This window comes from Myotis yumanensis, unplaced genomic scaffold, assembly GCF_028538775.1.
Source record: "Myotis yumanensis isolate MYYU_CA2020_CCGP unplaced genomic scaffold, mMyoYum1.0.hap1 SCAF_2, whole genome shotgun sequence".
NCBI lineage: Eukaryota > Metazoa > Chordata > Mammalia > Chiroptera > Vespertilionidae > Myotis > Myotis yumanensis.
In genome coordinates, this window is record NW_027223753.1 from 91,071,579 (window position 1) to 91,098,603 (window position 27,025).

General features: G+C 43.0%; 1 protein-coding gene across 5 annotated transcripts in view; it reads right to left on the bottom strand.

Moving 5' to 3' along the window:
• The window catches only part of FARS2 (phenylalanyl-tRNA synthetase 2, mitochondrial), a 540,234-nt gene that overhangs the window by 145,470 nt on the left and 367,739 nt on the right, over positions 1-27,025 (bottom strand). For 4 of the 5 annotated variants that reach the window (XM_070403451.1, XM_070403450.1, XM_070403449.1 and 1 more), the window contains one exon: positions 12,772-12,923. The exons of the other annotated variant lie outside the window; for it this stretch is intronic. In XM_070403451.1, coding sequence (XP_070259552.1) covers positions 12,772-12,923 — 152 coding nt within the window. The remainder of the gene's footprint in view (positions 1-12,771; positions 12,924-27,025) is intronic. 5 annotated transcript variants of the gene reach the window in all.

Genomic DNA, 27,025 nt, shown 5'->3' on the forward strand with positions numbered 1-27,025 from the left:
GAATTTTAAAATATATTTTATATAGAATATAGCCAACCTTCCTAAAAGTACTTTTCTTTTCTCCTTTTCTCCACCTGAACATTTGGTCCAAACTACATTATTTTTAAACCAGCAGTTTACTCAAAACCCAGCTAACTTAGTGCAACTTAATTCCTGTCCCTAAAGAGCAATCCACACCCACTCTCATTTTCTATCCTGAATATCCTGCATGAAGTCACCATAATTGATTGTAAAGAGTTCTGCTAGCCCAACTGGAAAATGGTACCGACTGGGGTATCTTTTTTGGCTCATATAGAAAGGGATGCTAGTTATATCCTGAGAAAACATGACATAACATAGGTTGTTGCTGAATTTTCTTTATAATTTACTCATCAAAAATGTTTATTGAGTACTTACTATGTTCTATATCCAAGATATAATAGAAAGTTCAAGACCGAGTGTTTGGCAGTAACTCTCAGTACAGTGGTAGAAAAATGAATAAACACAATGCAATGCAGCAATTGCTAAAACAGAAGAACATGCTAGAAATGCTTATTCTACCATTACTACAGAATTTCAAAAATTGCATACCATGTACATTGAGGGACAGATGATCTGCCAGGAGAAATTCCTATATTTAATGAATGCTGAGATAAGTGATTAAATTCTGTGTAAATGTCTAGACTACAGCTGTCATCTCCTGTACAAATATTTTAGCTGCTTAATTTTCACTACAAGTTTCCTCTTTCATCTTACTATTGCCACCTTCCTTCAGGAGGAAGTGGAGGCTAAGGAAAGCAGACATATCTGTCAAACACAGAATCTAAAACTTTTGTAGGGTATTCTTTCTCCTTTGAGAATATTACACACATAAGGCATCTTACAAAATAGTTATGATCACAAAGATTATAAGGCAACTGGCATTTTAGTAATTTTTGTCCTCAGATCTAAACTGTACTCCCATGGAAAAGATTTTCAGTCTGAAGGGAGATTTAGTCAGGTCTGTACTGAAATCCCAAGCCTTTCTTTGCAGGTGAAAAGCCTAGGGAGAGGGTTGGGGGGAGGGGCCTTGCAAGGCAGGAGATGGGGTTCAAAGTGGAGCTGCTGGAGTCCAGGTGAAAAGTATGAGGCTGTGGGGGGAAGGCATAGCTCTACACAAGCCTGAAAAACCATAGGACACCAGGTCTGTCTCAACAAAGGTGCCACAGCTGGAGCAGCACAAGGCCAGAGATGCCCAGCAAGAAACCCTGGGGGCTCATTGGGGGTTGGGGGGGTGAGCATTGTCATGTCCAGTGGAAGTAAGCTTGTCTGGGAACATATCTGACACATCCTTTGAGGCTTCCAGAAATACATGAAGGGGGTTTTCTTGAGACTGAGATTGTGTGGGCATGCTCAGGCTATCTGAATACAGGCTCCCTAATTCATTTACTGACTAGCGCTCTTACTGTAACAGTGGCCCCATCAACACAGGGTTCCCTAATCACACTACACTGCCTTGAGGTGTCCTTCTCTTCATGTAAATCTTATGGAACATTCTACCTTGTTCTTTCTCACCCGATTATATTTCCGTGATAACACCTTCCCTGGCTCCAAAGGACACTTGAATAAGTAGATCACAGTGACTCTACACATTATTAAAACAGGACAAACTGATTGAAGCTCTGGTAAAGAACTGCTAGTCTCCTGTATTTTATGACTTACCTGCCCACCCCCTCACCCCAGGTCTCAGATTCAGCCTTGTTCTGGACTTCAAGCCCACTCCCAACTCTAAGAGGAGCCCTGGCCAGCAGCTCGGCAGCACAGCCTCCAAGCAGCCTGCGCATGGTTCCCTGGCAACATAAGAAAAGCAGTGCCCACATTCCTCTGTAACAGCCTCCCTATGACTCCACCAGTAACTGAAATGCTGACCCTAAGCCTGGCTTCTCTGTGACTCCTGCCTACTCTACCACACTCCTCCACTGTGCTCACTGACTGCTGGGCCTCTTCCAAATGACCCTAATAAGATACCTTAGAATTCAGTGGTTCTCAACCTTCCTAATGCCACGACCCTTTAATATAGTTCCTCATGTTGTGGTGACCCCCAACCATAAAATTATTTTCGTTGCTACTTCATAACTGTAATTTTGCTACTGTTATGAATCGTACTGTAAATATCTGATATGCTATATGTGTTTTCCGATGGTTGCGACCCACAGGTTGAGAACCGCTGCCTTAGATCTTGGGTGCTGTATGGACCATCTGTGCACACCATTCCCTCCACTTGGAGTTGACCTCTCATCCCTGCTCCCTGCCTTCTTTTGTACACCTTCCTGGCAGCTGCTTAAGCCTGAGTTATGAGGAAGTTAAGGAAAGTATCTAGCCCGAGGGACACAGGGGCTGCTGCGGCATGGCACTGCCCCAGCCGTGAATTGTGAGTCGTGGCCTCGGCCTCATGTGACGCTGGAGCCCACAGGGATTGGCAGCATAAAAGGGCTTGCTTCTTACTCAGGAGGAGACCAGCAAGGTGAGGCCAAGTCTGCCAAGGCCATCTCTGTTATTTGAAAAGTTTAATTTTTGAAGAATGACTCAAAGAGGTCTCACCTGTAGATTCCCAAGACCTCCTTACAAATCATAGGACAATCTTTAGAGATTCAACTCCAAAATCTATAATTAGGATAACTTTGGTTACCATAGGTACAATTCTGAGGTTGTATAGTGGATTCGTAAGTCTGTTGGTTACTAAGACATATCATTAACTGTGATGGCCATGGTGCATTCAGGGCCAGGCATTTGTGGGTGAGAAGGACAAGGCAACTGACACAGGGACAGACAATGGAGACAGGCGGGGAGGGGAGGCTCCCATTGCTGGTTCTGGACATTGAATTTGGGTGATAGCCAGTCGAAAGAAGTGACCTTATAAATTTAAGTGACCTTATAAATTTAAAGACCCGCCCGGCCAGCATGGCTCAGTAGTGGCTGAGTATCGACCCATGAACCCGGAGGTCACGTTCGATTCCCGGTCAGGGCACATGTCCGGGTTGCAGGTTCGATCCCCAGTGTAGCGCTTGCAGGAGGCAGCCAATCAGTGATTCTCTCTCATCATTTTGTTTCTCTCTCTCTCTCCCTTCCTCTCTGAAATCAATAAAAATATATTTTTAAAATATAAAATAAATTTAAAGACCCAAAACAATTAAGGGTCTTACTCAAAATGATGGGGTGAAACTGTCCCTCCCCATCACATTTATGTTAGCAATTCTTCGACTTATTTTCTCCTCACAGGTTGCCTTGGGTGTGCATTTTAATTTGCTTTAATCTGGTCAGCACTGTTGGGGTGAGACATGGAAACCTCGGGAACATAACTTACTCTTCTTACCTTGCATCCTGGAAAGAGGTCATTCAATTTCCACACCACTGACAGGTACATGGGATGCCTAGGGGAGACAGTATCCAAAGACTCCCCCTGAAAACAGCTAATTGGAAGTTAAAGAAGGAAAAGTGGCTTCATGTTAATTTTCATAAAGGTGGGCTGTAAGGCAGTGGTCACCACAGCTGCAGCCCATCCAGCTCCTGGCCCCCCTCCCTGGCTAGCTGCTGCCAAGCGGTCTCTGCTCCTTCCTGCTCTGCGCAGGGATGCTACTCCTGGGGTCCTGCCAGGCCAACACTGAAGGTAATCCCAAGGAATCCTTCAGCAAATGGTGACATGCTGGGGGACGAGGCGGAACAGAACTAATGGTGTTTCACTTTATCTAACACTGGTGGCAAACAGGGCTGCTACGTGTACCCTCCATGGACTGCTTTAAAGAGAAGGCTTTGAGAAGGAGGAAAATGAAGGAAGGTAGGGAGAAACAAATATCCAGGCTAAAAATAGTTTTCTTAGAATTGCTTTCTGTGCTGTCTGAACCGCAGCAATAAAAGTTCTTACACTCATGCCACCAGTTCTGCAATAAGAATGAAGAACAGGACAGAAGCCAGGAGTGCTCTAAGGCAGCCTGGCCACCACTAGGCATCTCCTCGGGACTGCATGCTGCTAATCTCAAGGGCACATGACTCTGGCAAGTCTCCAAAGATCAGCTGTGGTTGGCTTTTCATTGATGACCCATCTTTAAGTTCAGATAACTGCACTTATTTGGTTCTGTCAAAAGGAACAAGACCAGGGAGTGATTTGCAACCAGACATGTCATCCCACCTGCCACTGTCCATAGCATTTTCCCAACACACAACCCAGAAAACAGCCACAGTGACTACACAGCTCTGTTGACCAGCATCTTTACTAATTTACAATGAATTTCTTTTCTTTTCTGATTAAATGTTTACTCCTTCAGTTGCAGGAAGAACTATGCATCATTTCAGAATGGCAGTTTCATATAAAGTCTCACTCTGCTTTCCTGTATGATCAGAAGGTCCTGGTCATATGTATTTGGCTGCCAAATCTCAGACTCCTAGCTGTATGAGGTTATTTTTTATTTTATTAAACAAGGTAAGTTGGTTGTGAAAGTTACTCTTTTGTTTTTACTCTAATATCTAACAATTTTTTTAGAACTCTGTGCAGTTTTCAAAGCATTGCACATACACAGGCACATGGAATTTTTGCAGCTACCATTTAAGGATGACAGTACTCTCAGAGGTAGATGAAACTGAGGCGCAGGAAGTCCCAATACCATACATATTGGATGTGGAAAGTTAAGATTCCACCCATGTCTTCTGACTGAATTCTGAGCTCTTTCTACTAGACTACACTGACTCTACTTTTCATCTCATAAACTCCTTCCAGTCCTTAAAAAAGCTCCTCTAAGGAATGAAGAAGGATCCACTTACCATCCACCAAGCATCATGTAGTGATGAGCCTCCTTCCAGTAATATACACTAGACATTGTGGGAAGAAAAAAGGCAGCTACTATACCACTCCAGTTCCACCTAAGGAGTTTCCATCTAGTGGAATAGACTAGAGAGGTTTAAATGTGAATAAAAAATAAAGATATGAATGAGCCAACTATATGGAGCGGTTACATAGAGTTCTATGCATGGAGTAAAATGGGCAGGGGGGGCGGGGTAGGAAGGCAGTACTTGGATATTTGTTCTGAAAAATTTCCCAGTGAATCTTTCTGCTTGAAAATATTCAGCCTGTGGCTTGAACGGGGCTGGGCTGTTTTATTAATGGTCCCTAACTAGATCAACAATGGTTTATTGACCCAATCGTGGTGAAGACTGCCCTGACCCCAGGGGCCCAGTGCAAAGAGCTCTGTACAAAAGGAATGATATTTGTTAGTTAATTAGATTGGTTCCTTCCAGAATTTGTACTGGGATCATGGACAGGACTGGCCAGAAAAGACTTTGCCCAATTCGGAAAGAGGTGAAAATGTTAATCCTATATAATAAAAATCTAATATGCAAATTGTCCCTATGGGCGGGAGTTAGACATGTGCTGAACACCAGGGTGCCGTGAGGAGCATGGCGGGCCTTGGCGACACGGCGCTGGCAGCAGGTGGCAGTGGCTGTGCTGCCGGCCCTGATGGGCCCCGACAAGAGCGGGACCATGGTGGAATGGTGGGGCAGGTGTGCAGGCGGTGCCAGGCCAAGGCGGATGTGAAGGAGGCAGCTGGGGGAAGGGAGGCCCCAGCCAGAAGCCGGCAGCCGCTAGGGACCCTACCCATGCATGAATTTCATGCACTGGGCCTCTAGTGTATGTATAAGTAGGGGGAGGGGTGGAGAATACAGACACTGACCAGGAGGAGCAAGGAGAGGGACAAAGCCAGGACACTAGGTGTACAAGGTCTCTGACCCTTAGACTTGCCTTGGTTTCAAATAGCTTCCCAGTTCTATTCAGGTGTATCCTTAAATAAATCCCTAAAGTGGCCACTGTAAGTGAATCTGTCCTGGCAAAAGAAAGAATCTAAAAACCCAGAGTTCTTTTTACAGAAACTCAGGTTTCCTACTATACAGAATATACTCACATTAATTAGATTTAGGATGCAGAGCACCTCATTCACAAGGTATCAGAAGGTAGACAGACACAGGGGTCTGCCACCCTGTCTCCTTGGTAAGGCTTCCTAGACCAATGGTCTCTTTCCTCTGAATTTATAGCCCTAGACATGTGCCTCTTATTTTAAGTCAATGAAAGTTTACTGACCATCAGTTATATGCAAGAAATGGTGCAGGCCATTTATTAGGCTTAACTAACCTCATTGTCACCTTATGCTTTTTATTCCCAGTTCAGTTTTCCTATATTATTTGGCTCCATAAAAATTGGGATCTTGCCTCAAAATTCCTTGTGGTTCCCAAATAAACTGATGAACAAAATAGATCCAGAGACATAGAAGCATGGAACAGACAGATGAATATAAAAGGGAAGGTAGAGGTGGGTAGGGAAAGATTAACCATATATGTATAACTCATGGACACAGACAATAGTGTGGTGAAGGCCTGGGGCAAAGGGGAAGGGTCAATGGGGGAGGGGAGGAGAAGAAGAGATACATGTAATACTTTCAACAATAAAGATAAAATTTTAAAAATCCTTATCTAATTAGCCCAATATTTCCCAAAACACAGGAACTCAAGAATCAGTTGCTAAATACATTTATGGTATGTCTCTTTGCATAAAATTCAAGGAAATATAAAAATGGTAGTGCCTGAGTGAAAGGCTACTGGTTTCAGGTTAAAGAAAAAACAAAGAAATCGCTGTATAAACAGGAAGTCTACTGACTTGTAAATTAAGGTCAGAGGCCTGTCCACTTGACCCATGAGGCTGGTTAGACCAAGGGCAGGCATCTGACCTGAGTGGAGCCTGTCTGCCAAGCTGGTCAGAGATGCTTGCCCCAGTGAGAAAAGTTGAGTTGGACCCACTGGTTTGCTTTGTTGAGAGTTAGAATTGGGCAAGAGACTTGCAGTGGTGCTGAGAGCTGGAACCTGAAGGTCATTTAGAATCAGGAGCTGGGCAGGGTATTCTGAACTCTGCATGATATGAAAGAGCAAAAGCTGTATGGTGGGAAGGTGGGGAGAGAGAGTGAGTGTGAGAAAATAAAATGCAATAGAAAAGTAGAAATTGGTAGACATACCACAGAAAGAGTGGTGGAGCCCTGGCTGGTGGCTCAGTTGGTTGGAAGATCCTTCCATACACCAAAAGGTTGCAGGTTTGATCCCTGGTTGGAGCATGTACGGGAGGAAACAGCCGATTTATGTTTCTCTCTCTCTCTCTCTCTGCCTTCTTCTCTCTAAAAATTAATAAAAACATATCTATCCTCATGTGAGGATTAAAAACAAAACAAAACAGAAAGAGAGATGGAGACAAGAGAAAGGTCAGAGCCTGCCTTAGCAGCTACTACTCTTTCTGAAGCCTCATTGGTTGTCAAGCTTTCCTGTTTCATCAAGTGTGTTCATTGGAACCACAGAACCCCCACTGAGACACCTCCCTCTGTGAAGGCCGTCTATCATTTCTCCCAGCTGATCATAACATAAAAATAGTGCATGATTTTAAGAAATCTTTTCAAAAAGAAAATTAACATTCTCTGCTAAATTTTTTCTCAACAGGGCAATTCTGCCTGTCAAGGGACATTTGACAATGTCTGGAGACATTTTTGATTGTCACAGAGGGTGGGATTGGTGTGTGATACTGATATCTAGTGAGTAGAGGCCAGAAGTGCTGCTAAATAGCTTACAATACACAGGACACACAACAAAGAATTATCTGGCCCAAAATATCAGTAGTACAGAGGTTGAAAAAACCATGCACTAGAACCAACAGGTTAATAATACAAAGCACATGCTATCTTCAACATTCAAGGGTCAAATGTCATTTGATGCACAAGTATATAAATAAAGTCAAGGATGGGAAAATGTAAAAATGTTAAGAGTTGTCTTAGAGTGTTGAAATGATGGCTGAATCTCCACCCTTTTTATTTTCAAAGTTTTATGTTTTTGCATTATTACTGGGTGCTTGACAAAGCAAAAACACATAAATACACCAAAAAAGGAAAGAAGGAAAGGAAAGATTGGAGGAAGGGAGGAAGGAAGGATGAGTCACCTGAACTGCCTCACCCACACCACACCATGAAGTTAGGACCAGACAACATCCAAGACTCACACCCACTCAAAAGAGGGGCCAGCTACACCGAGAAGGTGCTCCTCATGGGGAAGTCCTGCTTCAAAGTTCTGTTAAAAATGAAGACACATGTTCCAGTATACCTACAGGCACATTGCGGAGATATTGTGGGTTCCAGACCACTGCAATAAAGTGGGTATTGCAAAAAAGTGAGTCACACAAATTTTTGTTTTCCCAATGCCTATAAAAGTTATATTTATACTATGCTGTAGTCTATTAAGTGTGCAATAGCATTATTTCTAAAAACTCAATGAATATACCCTAATTAAAGCTACTCCATTGCTAAAAGACTATAACCATCATCTGAGCCTTCAGAGAGTCATAATCATTTTGCTGGTGGAGGATCTTACTTCTGTGTTGTTAAAAATGCAGTATCAGCAAAGCATAATAAGGTGAAGCACAATGAAAAGAGGTCTACGTGTACTTTTGGCAAATTGTATAAAATATAATTGTGAGGAAGATCAAGTAGGGAGTCCATAGTTCAGCACACTCACCTCTAGCATCTCGGCCCTAACCAGACCCTGACTAACAGTGCATGGGTTCAGGAAACGTGTCCACACTGTAGGAACAGCATGGGGCAAAGTAAGCAGCAGCTCTAGGAACAAAGTGTAAGTGTATGCTTTGGGGACATCTCCAGCCAGCCCCTGCTGCAGACACCTGGGATACTTTTCACTACCACCCCTTTCTTGGGATTAAATCAAATACTTCTTTTAAAATTCTGTAATTCTAACTTCCAGAAAACTCTGCCTTAAGCTCAAACCAAATCTGTCCTACTCAAATCCATTTTACTTTATGGTCCATTTCTACTATTCAGAAGAGCTGTATTGGCTCGCTTTCCCAATGAGGTATCGGCAGATGAAGACAATGGTTAAGTTACCTTTTGCTCTTCTTTGCTCCTTCTCCTACCCCAGCATAAGAAATACTTTGAGCAGTTGCGCTTTCTCAGTAAGTAGCATGTGCATATAGTGCAATATTCCAAAGGTATGAAAGCACACACAGTGACCCCAGCTCTCCTCTCCTGAGTTAACTAATCCCTGCTCTGCTTTTTGTGACATGAAATTTGGAACTACAAAAACTCTTGTGCACACTAAGTGGCCTATAGATTAAGTGGCAAATGTACTCTGGGAGAAGGTTCTGAATGACAAACTGGAACAAAATGTCAGCTGCTTCTAACATGAACAGCTATCCTCCTTTTGGGCACCAACTGTTATTTGTAATCAAGAAAAAATTGCCCATTTGTTTAACATTATAAAATTAGGTTTCAGATTCGGCAGCTGATGTCTCTCTGAAACATCCTGGGACCTGTTCTTGGCCAAACAATAACACCTGTTTATTTCAGAGTGCCTTTCCCTCAGCACTAGCAATTCTCAGTTGGGATGTTAGGTCAAGAAAGAGTCAGAGCTCTTGGACTATCTGGTAACATTTCATTGATGTGTTTAGATAATAAATGAAATAAATCTTGAGATCAAGCTATGCATTGATGAGTACAAGGTCAGGTGACCTTCACTTGCCACTGCCCAAGTGGGAGGAGACCAGGAGGGTGCCAGGTGCTCAGGGAAGAATGACCTCCTTTGGAAGGATTTCAGAATCTGTGGGGGGAAATCTTCAGAAAAATTACATGTGTCTCCCTCCCCTTTATCAGGGGTCAGCAAACTATGAGCCAAAACTTGCTGACCACCTGTTTTTGTAATTAAGGCTTTATTAGAACACAGCCATGACAATTTGATTTTGTTTTCTCTATGGCTGCTTTCAAAAGGGCAGAGTTGAGTAGATGTGACAGAGATCATATGGCCCATGAAGTAAAAAATATTTACTATCTGTCCTTTAATAGAAAAAGTTTGTCACCTCCTGCCCTAGGTACTTCCTGAGAATCATTGCACAAGGAGCCACCATGACTAAATAATGTGCTTTTCCTCAGTGCTATAAGAGCAATGTTTGTTTGTCCTTACTTTGGTTGTCAGGAATGAAGATTTGAAAAATAGTAGCTTAAACAAGATACTCTCTCTCATATAAAGTCCAAGGCTGAACTGACACTCCAGTGTCATGAGACCCAGGCTGTATTCCCCACAACTTCCACTACCAAGGACACACTGTGATCCAGAATGGTCGCCAAAGTACCAGCCACTATATTCACATCCAGGTAGCAAGAGGAAAAAGGACAGCTTCAGCCCAACTTTTAAGGAGGCCTCTGGAAATACCACTAAACATGTCATATGAACTACTGGCTCAACTGATACACCTAGTATAGACTTTTCATTGGCTGACAAACTGCTTCGGTTAAAAATGATCAAGATTTTTTTCTTGATTTTTCTGTCTTTCTCTCTTCCACTCTCCTTAAAAATCAATAGAAAAATATCCTCATCTGAGGATTAACAATAGCAACAACAACAACAACAAACAAAGGAAAAGATAGGTAGGCTTTCGGGGCAGGGTGATCATTGGCATAGCTCCAAAATGATAGGACTTAAATGTTGCTTAACATTTATTGAAGATCAGTGACAGAAGCATTTTCTGGCTGGTTGTTTGTTTTCAAATTTCCAATCAAAAGTATTGTCTCCTCCAGAAGAAAGGGGACAAACTCTCCTTTAGCACAACCAGTGAGCATGGGCTGTGTGCAGACCTGAGTTATACAGTACTCCTACACAGTCTGTGACTTTGTCTTTAATGGACTGTCTGCCTGGTCTGTTCCTGAGTCCACAGGACCCTGATACTTCCCCATGCCCCCGGCATTCTCTCCAATTAACATGCCCGTTCCATTTACCCTCATCACTACATCCCGGCAATAACATCTCACAGTGACCTTTAGGTTCTGCTCATCTCCAACCAAGAAAAGCTACTTATCTCTCTTTTCACACTGGTGATATAAGAGGTAGAGGTGGATCTAAGTCAGTATCAGGAAGTAAGAGCCTGAGAAGTAAGAAATTAAGAATGAATTCTGAATCCTTGATTCCAGAAGTTATCTGTGTATTAAATAAGAATGGAAAATATTGGTGAGTCATGTGCTTTTGGCATATCAGTTGATACTGTGCAGTAAGTCTTATTCCCATATATTTGCTCCTCTTCAAAAGTAATATCCAGACTTTCGATATCAACATGTTAACTCATGGAAACTTCTTTCTCACATAAAAGTAAAGGGCTGAATGGTATCTATCATGTCAGGGGCCCAGGCTACCCTGTACGTCCATTCTATTGTCTGTACAGTTAGGAGACAGATATCATCTGCAAGCTCCAAAATATATTTAAAGGCTGCCAAAAATAGCCAGAATCAAGTAGAAGCTAAATGGGAGGAAGCAAAGAGCAGAAGCACACAGAGTGCCATGTCTTTGAACACATATTCCCAAACACCAGCAAAAATACATTTCTCAGCGCTAAGGGTTATAACCTGAAGTGCAAAGTCTATATCACCAATAAGTATTGAAACTGGAGTTAGCAAAGGTGGATCTTCTGTTTGTAACTAGGGTAGACTTGGGGTGGGAGGCAGACCTACTAAAAGACTCAGAGATGGATGAGCCATATTTAAAGAAAGAGTTGGTTTCATGGAGGTGGAGACAAAGAAAGCCTATGGTTGTGAAGACATGTAGCCTGAATGACTACAAGCCCTTCCCTGCAGAGTCAACTCTTGAACCTCAACCCACACGCTTGTGTCAGTAGCTGGTTCAGAAAATCCAATATAGTCAAATATGTGTGACAAAAAGGCAATCATAGGCATACAACTGACACAGCAATTAAAACAGTTAAAAGAATAAGGAGAATGACAGGGAAGTCAGAAAAATGCTGCCAACAAATCAAATGAAGTTCCTAGCCAAATATATTACAATGAATTTTAAAAACCAAATGAAGCAATTTCTCTATGAAGGAAAATCACAAAGCAGAAATAACTCAGAGAAAAGATAGTAAGAAAACAGAAACTGAAATATGAGCTTGCAGAACTCAGAAGAGGGGGAAAGCAGAGTAACTGCAGATGGAAATACAATGTGTGCAAGGAAACACAGTAAGGAGCAGAGAAGACACAAGGAGGAAAGCATTCAAAATGAAGTGGAAAACATTGAAAACACAGAGTTCTAATACATTAGAGAGAAAATGAAAGGTAGAGAAGTCAGACTTAGGACAGCCTCCTCAGGCATCACTGGAGTCCCTCAAGAACAGACCAATGGATCGATACAAACCCTGAGAGAGAATTCAGGAAAAACAGTTCTAAGACCAAAGCAGAGATAAACTCGATTAGTAAGGGACAAATATATACATATCAGGGAGGATGGGTCAACACCGAAATAAGTCCTGATAAAGTTATTACATTTTATCTTACGACCTGATACAGATTTTGGCTTGAGGTATATGGTTAAAAATATTCACCTAGAGATTAACAAAACACTTTTTCTCCACAAACTCTTCTTTGGGCCTTATCCTCTGTTCCTGGGATGTGATATACTACAGAATCACTTCCAAAAGCAATACTGAAAAACTCCAAGATCTTTAAAACATCTGGTTTCATATACTTTCTTTAAGCAGGGCAGGAAAGATTAAAAACGCATTTCAGAAAGATTTTCAGGAAGGACTGATATGAAAGGGCTTTTCTGAGAAGCCATGCGTTCACTATAAATTCAGAAGATACTTTGCCTAACATGCACTGGATTTCAGCAAAATGTTAGTATATGTTTCCAAATGCCACTTGTCACATAGAGAGAACAAAGGATAAAATCAGAAAGATTTTTACTTACTTTGGATGTTCAAACTTGTCTATAAGATCAACTTTTTCCACCAAATCTCCTCCAATTGTTCGTACTAAGTCATAGAAATCATTTTCTGTGTAATTCTCCGAGGGCAACCAGAATGAAATGTCATTTATCACAGCAGGATATTTGCTAAGAGGCTAACAAAATAAGAGAAGAAAAGATAGATTGAGTTGTTAGTTGGATGAGAATGTTTAAATTTTTCATGGAAAGTTACACTTGGCTAATTAAAAAATGCTCATAAAACATTATTTCAGCACTAGAATTTTCAGGAACAAAATAAACTTAAAAGATAAACCCATATTCAAAATTAGCAAATTCCATTGTGAATCCTATAGATTCTTATCACATTCATGTGTAACATCACCATTTATAACATTTATATGACTATCAGTGTTCAATTTAGTATGAAGCATTTTGAATTTATTATATTTCAGTTTTCTGCCATTTGAATATCAGAGAAGAAAAGTTCAAATTTAATTAACAAGCGATTCATTAACTTCTTGTGACACTTTCAGGAAGCCATTTTAATGGGAAATAAGGACTTGTCAAAATCGGTATTTCAAGTAGTAATATCATTTTTGTTAATATTTCTAATTATTAAAATAAATAAATGAACTTATAAGTAGTCATTTAGGGAGTTATTTTACAAATTATGCCTCTAAGGATGCAATAAACACAATGTAGCCATTTCCTTCATTTTCCCCACTTTTTCCAGTTTATTAGGGTTCATTAGTTCATCATTATATTGGACTAGAGGCCCAGTGCACAGATTCGTGCACTGGTGGGGTCCCTCAGCTGGCCTGCGCCCTCTCGCAATCCGGGGCCCCTCAGGGGATGTCAGACCGCCCATTTTGGAGACCGACAGTCTGACATCCCCCGAGGGATGTAGTAGTGTGCAAAGTGGCAGGCGGCCAGGGAAGAGTCTGAGCCTGCCGTCGCAGCCGCTCAGTAGCACCGTCACAGCTGCGCTTACCAGCCGTGAGCCCGTCGTCTGGTGCCTGTCGGTCAGCTGAGCGGTGCTCCTGCTGTGGGAGCACACTGACCACCAGGTGACAGCTCCTGTGTTGAGCATCTACCCCCTGGTGGTCAGTGCACGTCATAGCTACTGGTCAAACGATCGACCAGTCGCTTAGGGATATATATATATACATACAGACATTTAAAATTAAATACTTTTAGAAATTACTGCATTTGTTTACATGGCATATATATACTTTAGGTCTATAAGTTATAAAAATGTTTTATTGAATATTTCATTACATAATTATGAAGTCCTAAGGAAATCTGATAAAACTATAAATTAGTTAGAAGGACAAATTTACAAATTGATTTATACCAAGCCTGATCCTATATAATAAAAGCCCAGCGACTGAATGGCGGAATGCCCAGAACGACCGGTCAACCAGTTACTATTATGCACATTGACCACCAGGGGGCAGACGCTCAATGCAGGAACTGCCCCCTGGTGGTCAGTGAGCTACCACAGTGGGAGCGCTGATCATTGCCTCCTCACCCCAGGCTCCTCCTCCTTGCTTCCTGCTGCCTCCTCCAGATGCCTGCAGGCCACGCAGCGCTGCTGCTGCTGGGCTCACAGAGCTGACCCCAGAGGCTGGGAGGCGGGTTCGTGGCCGCCACAGGACTGAGGCCTACTCCGCTGCCCCTCAGTGCTATTGTCCCTGGGCCCGGCCCTGACCGGGTCCCCTGGAGATGCGAGTGCTCCAGCCCCACGGAAGATGCCAAACCAGGGAGCAGCCACTCAGAGGGCAGGTCCACAGCCGCTTGGCAGACCAGGATGATCCCTGCAGGCCACGCCCCCGACCAGTGCATGAATCCCGTGCACTGGGCCTCTAGTATCATTATAAACAGTTTGTTGAATCACTGATCAGAAAATGTATAAAATTTTTAAATTGGCAAAACCTCTGAAAAACCAAATACTCAACCATAAATGATTATTCAACTTGAAATAGCAATAAAGTTGTCTAACAAATGCATCAGTTTAGAATATACATTCCAATGAACATAATTAAACTACCATTTAGCTGCTCCTGACAAAATAACAGAGCTCCTGAAAAAATCCATGTTTTCTCTCCTAAAGTCAAGATGCTGTGATAAGAATCCACAGGTTAATATAGCCACTGGAGATGATGGGAATTCGATAATTACACAATTGCTTTTCCTTTGACAACACCCTTTTCCCACTTTATAAAGAAATTTAGAAAGGTTAGTTAAAAGGATGGGATTGCCAAGATTAGCATGAAATCTACTCTTCAACTAATCAAACTGAGGTACCACATTTGTTGAGCTCTGACATGAGACAAGATGAAAGAAATGGGAGCATCTGCGCCCCAACCCATGGACAGTAGTCAGCAACAGCCAGAATATATATCCCCAAAACATTAAAAATATATATTACAGTTTTAAAAACCAAGGAGAAAACCCCAGGCTATTGTATTGCAAACCTCGTTCAAGCTAACAGATTATAACAAGTTTAAAGTAATGATCTAACTAAAAGAATCAATCACTATACTAATTAATATGTGTCAGATGTGGGGTACCTACTCTACTAGTGACTCTTGCTTTTTTGAAGGGGACAATACAATTTTGTTTTGAAAATAAAGAAGATAACTACAGATCTATGGTTACTGAAATGTAGGTGTGAGGAGCCAGCACGGCCATGGCATACTCAGCCCCAGGGCGCCTTATGTGCCATGCCAGCTCAGCCTGGTTCAGTGACCCTGAGTGAGGGTGGTGAAAGGCTTAGAAAAGACAGACATGAGAATGAAAGCTGGGTCTCAGTGGGATGCTGCCCCTCTGGTGGACAGCGCCAGCGCCCACAAGCTATGTCTTTATTTTATAGCAGATTCCACGAGGCAAAGTAGGGGCGTGATCAAGATGTTTACAACATTCTCGTGGGTTTCAACCCTACTCAACTACATGCACCTGAACTCTATCACTCAGGCACGTGGGGCCACGTGTTCGGACCACAGGCTCAAGCTTACAACTATAGCTGTTGGCTATAATTGTGCTGGGAAGGCTCTGCCCTACAAGCTGGGACTTGCACGTGGCAATGAGAGGTCTGTGCCCTCTCAGTAGTCCAAGGCTTGAACCTGTCCAAAACACTCTGGCCACGCCCCACAGTAGGCTTTCTGGTGCTTAACCAAAGGTAGTGTTACAAACCATCCAGTGGCTGGCTTCCCATTGCCCTTAAAGTCCTCAGTTCTTAAAAGTTTCTACCTCTTTCTATTGTTCTCCAGGTTCAGAACAACTGGCTTATTTGGTTTCTTGAACACACTGAGGTACTTACTCCACATAGCATTTCTTGACTTCCCTGGCCTACTTTTCCTCTTCAGCTACAACATTCACTCCTTATCATCCCAGACTCTGTTAGTCCCTTGTTTTGCCACCCCATTCCTCTCTTTCATAGTACTTTTCATCACTGCAATTGTTTGTGTAGTTACTTCTTTAATGTATGCCTTCCCAGTATGATACCATTTTGAGGGTAGGATTTGTATTTGTTTCCATCTCCAAATCTCTCTATCATCTTGCACAGTCCCTGTGACACTGTAGATATTGAGTAAGAGTGAATTACAGAGCTGCCTTATGGGAGCCATGGTACATCACAATGAATCAAATCAGCTGTTTTTTCTTCTCTAACTGGACTAGCTAGTGAACAAATCAAGTAAATAGGGGATGGAGACATGCCTCCATCCCCAGCCATGCTGTGATGAGGTGAGTGACCATGTGGAATGATAAAGAGGCTATAGGTCAGTGGTTCTCAACCTTCTGGCCCTTTAAATACAGTTCCTCATGTTGTGGCCCAACCATAAAATTATTTTTGTTGCTACTTCATAACTGTAATGTTGCTACTGTTATGAATCGTAATGTAAATACCTGATATGCAGGATGGTCTTAGGCGACCCCTGTGAAAGGGTCGTTCGACCGCAAAGGGGTCGCGACCCACAGGTTGAGAACCGCTGCTATAGGTGGACAGGCAAAGTAACCTGGTAGGGACTTGATATTCCACAGTCACAGAATCAGGAATTTTAAAATTGGAAGGGAACTGTCAACCTAATTAAAGAGGTAAATTGAGGCAAGCTCAAATGACCAGAAATTGAGGTTTTTGGGTATAGCAGAGGACTGTAATTCATGAAACACATGCTGTAACAAGCTCTAGGCAGGTCCACTGAAGGTCTGGGGTGGGCTGTATTTATGGGCAAGAAGTACAAAGAAGAAGTCCAGCCAACGTGCAAGCAGTCAGTTAACTGACTCGAGGATGAAAGAGATTCTTTGTGGATTTTCATGGGTAGAAGGTAAGTGTCAGACATTTACCAGAAATCAGTCTCTCAGTTCTTAAGTTCTGAGGGCACACACATAAGAGTTTCCATTTCATATTCTCGAGTTCCATTTTAGATTGAAATTCTTTCACAGACATTAAATAGCATTTAATATTGATTGTGTTTTCTCATTGATGTTCTGAATGAGAGGCATGTCTATTTTATCATGTGTTACATGCTGTTGAGTCGGCTCTGACCCCTGGTGACCCCATGAATGAGTGAGGTCCACCATGTCCTGTCAAGCTCCTGTAAACTCAGCCTATGGCTCTTGTGTGGAGTCCATCCATCTCATATTTGGTCTCCCCCTTTTCCCACTGCCTTCTTATTTTTCCCAGCATTATTATAGTTTTTTCAAATAAACACCTACTTATTAGTTCTTTTGAGATTCCTTCTATAATTCTTGTTTATTTTTAAAGATTTGAAAAGGGGTAAAATTACAGATATAGTAGAGACTTTCAAAGCCATAAGTGAATATCATAAACTATTTTATTAACAATAAATGTGCTAACTTGGATTCAACAGATAATTTTCACTTAAGGAAGAAAATTTAAACCAGGGACTCTGTACCAAATTGAATTATTAGTCAAATCTTACAACAAGTGTTTGATTCAGATATTCATAGTATTTTTTTTTTTTATCAAATATTTAAGGTGAAGGTAGCTGCTTTAGTACATAAACTGTTTCATGAAAACAGAAATGGGAGAAAACACAACTAATTTTATGAGGCTACTAGAAACTTTAAGCCAAAGCTCGACAAGCATAGTATAATTCATTAAAAAAAAATTGTAGACCAATTTCACCTTACAACCTACATGAAAAATCCTAAATGTAACTTCAGCAAACACAATTCAATAGCATCCTATCTAATAAAGAGGTAATATGCAAATTGACCATCATTCCAATACACAAGGTGACCGCCCCCATGTGGTCAAAGATGGCTGTCACAAGATGGCTGGCAGGGGAGGGCAATTGTGAGCGATCAGACCAGTAGGGGAGGGCAGTTGGAGGTGACCAGGCCAGCAGGGGAGGGCAGTTAGGGGGGACCAGGCCTGCAGGGGAGGATAGTGGGGACCAGGCCTACAGAAGAGGGAAGTTAGGGGGGACCAGGACTGCAGGGGAGGGCAATTGGGGCTGACCGGGCTGGCAAGGGAGGGAAGTCAGGGGCAATTGGGCTGGTAGGGGAGCAGTTAGGTGTCGATCAGGCTGGCAGGGGAGTGGTTAGGGGGTGATCAGGCTGGCAGGCAGAAGGGGTTAGGGGCAATCAGGCAGGCAGGCAGGCGAGTGGTTGGGTGCCAGCAGTCCTGGATTGTGAGAGGGATGTCCAGCTGCCTGTTTAGGCCCAATCCCACCAGGATCGGGCCTAAATGGGCAGTCAGACACCCCTGTGCACAAATTTCATGCACCGGGCCTCTAGTATTAATATAATATCACAAAATGACCAAGTAAGGTTTTTCTAAAATAATGAGAATGACATAAAACAAAATAATCTATTAACTGACAGAATATAAAGGAAAAAAATCATGTGATTTTTCATAGACAGGAAGCATTTGATAAATGTAATATTTGTTATAAAACATTTTTGGCAACCTATAAATAAAGAGGCAACATCCTTAGCCTAAAAAGGTATTCAGTAAAAACCTACTGCAAACATATTTAATGTTAAGTATTTCTAGGAGCATTCCAATTAAAGTCAAGAGTAAGATAAGGATATCTACTCTCATCCTGCTCTGTCTCATTATAAATCCTAACCAAGGCAAAAAACAGGGAAAGCTATGAACTAAATTAGTTGGAAAAAAATAGGCAAAATTTGTGACCTTATATTTAAATCTTTCTTACTAGCTATATGACTTGGACAAACTGCTTAATTTCTGCTTTCAGTTTTATCTGAAAAATTGAAGTATTATTAGAATTTACCTCATATAATAATTACTTTTTCATATATAGTTATACATATAATACATAAGACTTAAAGTGAATGAAATGGAGATACATATATCCCTGGCTAAAATTAAAAACCATGAGTTATATTAAGATATATGAAGTATATTTATATGAAGTTAGAAAACAGGGTAACAATAATACATGTGTATTAAAAAGATGTGGGAAAGCTATATATGCTAGACTTCAGAACAATGATTACCTCTGAAGAAGGAGGAAAAAGTATTGAAGAAGAGTATAAAAGAAATTTCAACTACCTTTAAGATATAAGAGTCCAAGTTCAACTCTGATTTGTGCAACAAAAGCACTGAGTGACTTCTGCATGCGAGAGCTGTTGGCTGGGTTAGAGATGGGTGGTACACCCCAGCAAGTAAGGTCAGCCCAACTTATACTTTACTAGGGGCCCGGTGCATGAAGATTCATGCACGGGGGTGGAGGGTGGGGTCCCTCAGCCTGACCTGCAACCTTTCCAATCTGGGAGCCCTCAGGGGAGCCCTCTCCAATCCGGGAGTTTCTGTCTGTCTTTGCAATCATATGAATGAATTGTCTGAGACCCCCAACCCAGTTTGGTTTGTTGCTCACAGAATAATAGAGGCTTTTTTTTTTCTTTGCTTCATTGGTGGAGATTTCCTGAAAGTTTTAGGATATCTTCCCTTTAATTTTTCCTAGACACTCTGATTTTACTTATGTCTCTCACCTTTGCTTTCCCTCCATCCCCCACCGCAACAGTAACTTGCTCCAGGCTCACTTTGCTCTAGTGCAGCAGTTCTTAACCTGTGGGTTGTGACCCCTTTGGGGGTCGAACGATCCTTTCACAGGGGTCGCCTAAGACCATCAGAAAACACATATATAATTATATACTGTTTTTGTGATTAATCACTATGCTTTAATTATGTTCAATTTGTAACAATGAAATTGGGGATCACCACAACATAAGGAACTGTATTAAAGGGTCGTGGCATTAGGAAGGTTGAGAACCACTGCTCTAGTGTCTAGGAGATCCGTCTGCCACCAGAACTACAATTCCCAGCATTCCTGGTGCTTCCCGCGCTCTGGACTTCTGCTTCTGGTCCTGGGGCTGCCATCAGAACTACTATTTCCAGAATTCCTGTTGCTCCCCATGCTGGGAGTGACCGAGGGAGCCACGGCCCCCCAAGCCTCTGGCTCTCCTGCTCTGCTCTCCGCCCGGTGACCAAGGGAGCCACATTCCCCCAAGGGAGCAACCGAGGGAGCGACCAAGGGAGCCACGTCCCCCCAAGCTGCTGGCTCTCCCTCTTCTGCTCTCCGCCTGGCGCCTATGTATGCAAATTAACCCACCATCTTTGTCGGGTTAATTTGCATATTCACCCTGATTGGCTGATGAGTGTAGCGAAGGGATGGTCAATTTACATGTTTCTCTTTTATTATATAGTACTAGAGGCCCGGTGCACAAAAATTTGTGCACTCGGGGGGGGAGGAGAGGGGGTCCCTCTGCCCGGCCTGTGCCCTCTCGCAGTCTGGGACTCCTCAGGAGATAATGACCTGCTGGCTTAGGCCTGCTCCCGGGTGGCAGAGGGCAGGCCCAATCCCTAGGTGCAGCCCCTGGTCAGGCTCAGAGCAGGGCCGATTGGGGAGTTGGGGCGCCGCCCCCTGTCATGCACAGAGCAGGGTGGATCGGGAGGTTGCGATGCCACCCCTAGTCATGCTCAGGGTACGGCCGATTGGGGGGTTGGGGCACCGCCCCCTGTCACACTCAAGGCAGGGTCCATAGGGAAGTTGCAGCGCCACCACCTGTCACGCACAGAGCAGGGCCGATCAGAGGGTTGGGGCGCTGCCCCCTGTCATGCACAGAGCAGGGCCCATCAGGGGGTTTGGGGCTCCATACCGTCACACACAGAGCAGGGTCGATCAGGGGTTTCGGGAGCTCCCCCCTGTCACGCACAGAACAGGGCCCATCAGGGGGTTGGGGAGCTCCCCCCTGTCATGCACAGAGTAGGGCCAATAGGGGAGTTGGGGCACCACCCCCTGTCACACACAGAGCAGGGCAGATCAGGGGGTTGGGGCGCTGCCCCCTGTCATGCACAGAGCAGGGCCCATCAGGGGGTTTGGGGATCCGTACCCTGTCACACACAGAGCAGGGCCGATCAGGGGGTTGAGGAACTCCCCACTTTCACTCACAGAGCAGGGCGGATCAGGGGGTTGGGGCGCCGCCCTCTATCACCCACAGAGCAGGGCCGATCAGGGGGTTGGGCGCCGCACCCTGTCACACACAGAGCCGCAGGGCGATCAGGGTGTTGGGGAGCTCCCCCCATCAGGCACAGAGCAGGGCTGATCAGGGGGTTGGGGCGCCGCACCCTGTCACCCACAGAGCCGCAGGGCGATCAGGGGGTTTGGGCGCTGCCCCCTGTCAGGCTGATCCCGGTGCCAGGAGGCATATTACCCTTTTACTATATAGAATAGAGGCCTGGTGCACGGGTGGGGGCTGGCTGGTTTGCCCTGAAGGGTGTCCTGGATCAGGGTGGGGGTCCCCACTGGGGTGCCTGGCCAGTCTGGCTGAGGGGCTGAGGGCCGTTTTCAGGCTGGTGGGTGACTGAAGCTCCCAACCGCTCCTTTCTTTCTTTCTTTTTTTTTTTTTTATTCTGGGCCAGCTCTGAGGCCTCAGCTGCTTTGTTTACCTTCTGTATTTGATACAATGTTGCGGTCCGGCTGGCTGAAGCCCAGCTGAGTAAAGCAGGTTTCTGGGGTTTTGTTTAGCTCCTATATTTGCAACATAGTTGCTTAGAGTTGCAGCTGAGAGGCTGGCAAGTCAGGCAGGGAACGTTGGAGTCCTCCGTCACTGAAGGAAGCAAACCTCCCTGTTCGCATCAGCTGCCTGGCTGCCAGCCGCCATCTTGGCTTGCAGTTAATTTGCATATCTCCCTGATTAGCCAATGGGAAGGGTAGCAGTCGTACACTAATTACCATGTTTCTCTTTTATTAGTGTAGATTCCTTTCACTTAGACTGATGGTAAACATCCTTTTTATTGGAGGGTAGCAAAGTATGCTACCCAAAAATATGTTTCTTTGAGATAAGGATTATTTTGAGCTGAAGACAAATAAGAAGCTGATACAAAACAAGCTCTCAGCCCTCTCCTGATTTGCCTAAGAGCAGGACATAAATTTGCAAAGATCCCAACTCCCCTCTCTACTAGTAAGGAATTAATCATTAGAGACAACTTCAGACTCTTATTAGCCCAGAGATTGAACCAGAGGAACCTACATGACAAATTTGCTAACTAGTTATCCTCCATTAGTTTCCTATATATTTACCTTTCCAAATTTTGCCACCCCTACAGGCTTAAGCTATTTTGCCTTTGTTGTATCACTTCTCTAAAAATGTATTGTTATTTTTCTAAGTTGCTATATTTAAGCCCAAGTTCTAGCCAGATGTTTGAGTTACTCATCTCTGGGTACTCCTCTGTGTTACACATGTATTGTACATGTTAATAAATCTGTTTTTCTCTTAATCTGTCTTTTGCTACAAAGCCATAGCTGAGACCTAGTAGAAGAAAAATGATGTTTTTCCTCTTGCCCACATTATCCTTACATTTATTGCATTGGGACTACTTATAATGGTCTCAGAATAAGACCCTTATTTTATTAGGTTGGGCTAATCCTAGGGATCTACAAACGTTTTCCAGTTTGCCCATCTTACCTCCTTTTGTCCTCCCATTATTGACACTTCCAACCCAAGAACTGTTTTCTTCCCTGTTGGGGGTCGGGGCAATCATGGAGGTATGTGCTTCCCTGACCTCAGGCCCACCCCAAGCCCCACAGCTGTACTCAGTGCCCCTTTTGGGTTCATTTCTCTGTCATGTCCTCCAGGACCAGCACTGAGGTCTGCTTCTTCGAGGCAGCCCAACAGCAGCACAGTGCCTGCCTAATAAATACTAGTATGTGGAAATCTTGTTGAACTGACCATACTATGGGATCTGTGTCCACATTTTCCCAGTTTTCCAGGAAAATTTGGCATTTTTCCATGTCATCTGGGTCACATAAATGTGATTGTCAAAGATGTTGTTTGTATTCCCCTTTCCTTTTCTTGGAAATAGCTTTGTTTACTAAGTTTTACTCCCATGCCCCTTTACTCTCCCGGTGGTCTTCCCCTCCTTCCCTTTAAAAGGCTCACACATCCCTTCAGACCTGAGTCTCCAGACATGCAGGTGAGAAAGTTGGCAGTTGAAGTGCCAGATTCCATTTACCTAACAGTGTCTTATTTAATTGGTTTTATTCTGTTCTTTCTCCAGATTATTTCGGTAAAAGAATGTCATGTATTTGGGGTCTTCTTAAAAAATAATAATAAAAAAACATTTAAGGCTATAAAAGTTCCTCTATATACCTCTTTAGATATATCCCACAAGTTTAGTCTTTCCATAAATTTTCTTTCTCTCATCCTATTGGATTGATCAATATTTTAAAATTTTCCTTCTTCAGTTTATTTTCTTTTTTAAAAATATATTTTTATTGATTTCAGAGATGAAGGGAGAGGGAGAGAGAGATAGAAACATCAATGATGAGAGAGAATCATGGATTGGCTGCCCCCTGTATGCCCTCTACTGGGGATCGAACCACAATCTCCTGGTTCAAAGGTTAATGCTCAACCACTGAGCCACACAGGCCAGGCTCCCTCTTCAGTTTAAAAAGCTGTAAGTTGAATTTTTATTCACACACACACACACACACACACAAATATCCTTTAATAAATTGTTCTAAAGCCTAAATTTATTTAGGGTCTCTATTCAGCTCTTAAATAAGACAGGAACCTTAGTTTCTCTTAACAGCTCCTCTCCCCAACTATTAGAGTTTTAACTTTTAAAAAGCACACACAAAATAATGTTATTTAAAACAACAGTTAATATTAAGTTAAAAATTGCTTGTTTTTTAAATATATTTTTATTGATTTCAGAGAGGAAGGGGAGGGAGAGAGAGATAGAAACATCAATGATGACAGAGACTCATTGACCGGCTGCCTCCTGCACGCCCCCTTATTGGGGATCCAGCCTACAATCCAGTTATGTGCCTGGATAGGGAATGGAACTGTGACCTCCTGGTTCATAGGTCAATTTTCAACTACTGAGGCATGCTGACTGGGCTGTTATCCCACCTCTTTAATAAGTCTTCCTCAGGGGAAAAGATTGTGTGGATTTTCTAACAAGCTCTTTAAAAGACTGGAAGGAAAGCAAGCATACAAATACAATCAAACAAAGAAAAGATTGAAGGTTCCTAAACTCCAGGGCTTTCAGCTGTACTCCAAGCCCAGTGTGTGAGCCCCAGCTACTCCGAATCACCCCAGCTACTACGCATCACCCCAGGAAATGCATGCTGCCTCTGTGCTGTGAGTAATCAAGTTCTTTGTCTCTGGCCCAGGAGTCTCATGTCATTCTGCCCCACCCATGAATCTGTAGCAGGCTACCTTAACTTGCAAGTATGGTAAAATCTTAGACCTTTCACAGTTTCTGACACAGCCTTCCTTCTTTCTCACTTTTGTTCTTGCAGATAAATATCCTTGAATAGTTTTTCTTCAGTGAAAGTATGTGGGAGGCAAACCTCTCTCAGTATTTATATGTCTGAAACCCTCACGCTTAAATAATTTGGCAGGGCACCAAAACTGTAGGTTTATAGTTGTCTCCCCTCAGCACTTTAAAAATATTTTTCCGCACTTATTAGTAATGATGACAAGTCTGCTGTCAGTCAGTGCTCTTTCTTCCCAGGGAACCTGTCTTTTCCTCCTGACAGTTTGAAAGAGTGTTATCTTTATCCTCCAGGCTATGCACTGATTCTGATTAGGCCGAGCTCCCATTGATCCTTCTTTCTTCTGCTCAGGACCCAGTGTGCTTTCAATCTGAGGGTTCACATCTGGCTCCAATTCAGAAAAATTCCAGCCATTACTTCTCTGCCCATTCCTTTCATTGTCTTCTCAAACTGCAATAGTACTTACACATTGCAGAGCTTCTTGATCTAGCTTTTATTTTTCTTAACTGCTCTATTTTAGGTTTTTAATCTGTATGCATTTGTGCTGTATCCTGGGTGAATTCTTCAGTAACAGCTTCTTATTTACTATTATCCCTTCAACTGAGTCTAGTCTTATCTGTTTATTTTTCTTCTTCATTTCAAATAAATCTATTACTCATTTCTGATATAATTTTTTAAAATATCTACTTAGGTTTCATTCTTGCCTATTTTTGCCCCTTATTCAGAATTTCCTATTCCTTTTTTTTAAAAAAAAATTTTTTTTAGTTGATTTCAGAGAGGAAGGGAGAGGGAGAGGGAGAGAGAGAAACATCAATGATGAGAATCATTGATCAGCTGCCTCCTGCACAGCCCCTACTGGGGATCAAGCCTGATCGGCCCTGCTCTGTGTGTGACAGGGTACGGATCCCCAACCCCCCTGATGGGTCTTGACTGGAATCAAACTTGGGACCCTTCGGTCCACAGGCCAACGCTCTATCCACTGAGCCAAACCAGCTAGGGCCTATTCTTTCCTTTTTAAAGTAGTTATTATTCCTACATTGACATCTTTGAGGACATTAGGCATTTTTTAAAAAAAGAATGCTTTGTGATTTTGCTTTAACCTCCAGTGAATTCAGACTCTGATTGTTGACTTGGTTGGTTGACACTCTAAGCTTAGAGTTCTTCACGTGGTCTGGAGTATGTGTATGTAGGCCCACCTTGTTTGGGAAATGACTGCTAATATGTTCTCACTCATCACCCCTCCTCGGTTGGAGTCTTTTGCAATTCCTCTACTTGTATTCCTAACCCAAGAATCAGGTTGGTAGTGTTGTCTGGGTTCCTGCTTAGTGGTGATGCTGATAATGACGCAATAGGGGTGATTTATCTCAGTTTCTAACAGAGATCATGTCTCTGTCTCTGTCCTGCTCTTGTCCTGGGACCTAAGCTTCATACAGCAGGCAGAATTAACAGCAGTGACTTGCCTGCCTTCTCCAGCACGGAACCACACCACCACCTGCCCTGATTTTCAAGCAGATGCTCTGGTCCAGCACATCACTCAGGGCCATTCCAGTCCTGACACTCCACTGGGCAAAACCACTTATGATCCTGAGCCCACAGTGTCTGTCTTCAGTCTCGCTCTCTGCTCTGTGTTTATCTCTTGTCCACAGATAGAAACTTCTTTAGGGAGAGAAGGGAAAGGCATGGCTCTGACTTTTTCAGGTTCTCTTTCTAGATTTTTACCAATCACTGCTGTGTTTGGAGCAGGTAAAGAACAGCTTACAAAGCCACACCAACTTGATCCTCCATATTTCCTTTCACGTAGGTTCTTACCTTTGGGGGAGGGGACACTGACCTCTCTGAGAGTATGATGAAAAATTCAAATCCTCATTCCAGAAAAGTACATACTTTTACAAACAAATTTTTGCATAGAACTTCTAGGATTCAGAAACCCAGTAAGAGTCATTCAAAGAGTCAGAATAAGGACTCTCATCTTTGACCCATACTCAAAACTGTGTCATGAGTTCAAATATAGACAACTGCGATTATTGTACTAAGGAAGTTAAAAAATACCCAAATCATTCTTTCCTAACATAAGATACAACCGTATGTATGTATACTCTGCATCCATATGAGACATGTATACTTTATGAAAATAAAACCATATGTGAAGACATCATTGCTTGTCACTGGCAGTTATTTGAAATGCAGTCATATTTATATCAATAAAAAAAGTTTGCTTTTGATGAGCTGGGTTGAGAAACCCTTTCCTGAAGCTCGGGGCAATGCTCAGTGGCCACCCTCTTTTCAGAGTGGCCTGTAGGTTGGCTGAGGCCTTTGTTGTAAGTGAATCATAGGCCAACTTCTTCCTCTGTCCAACCTTGCTTCTGCTCCTTCCATTCCAGAGGTGTTGATACTGACAGCACCCAATAATACCCTTCCAGCATGCTAACCTCCATTTTCAAGTCTGTTTTCTGGGAGAACTTGACCTGTGGCTCCTG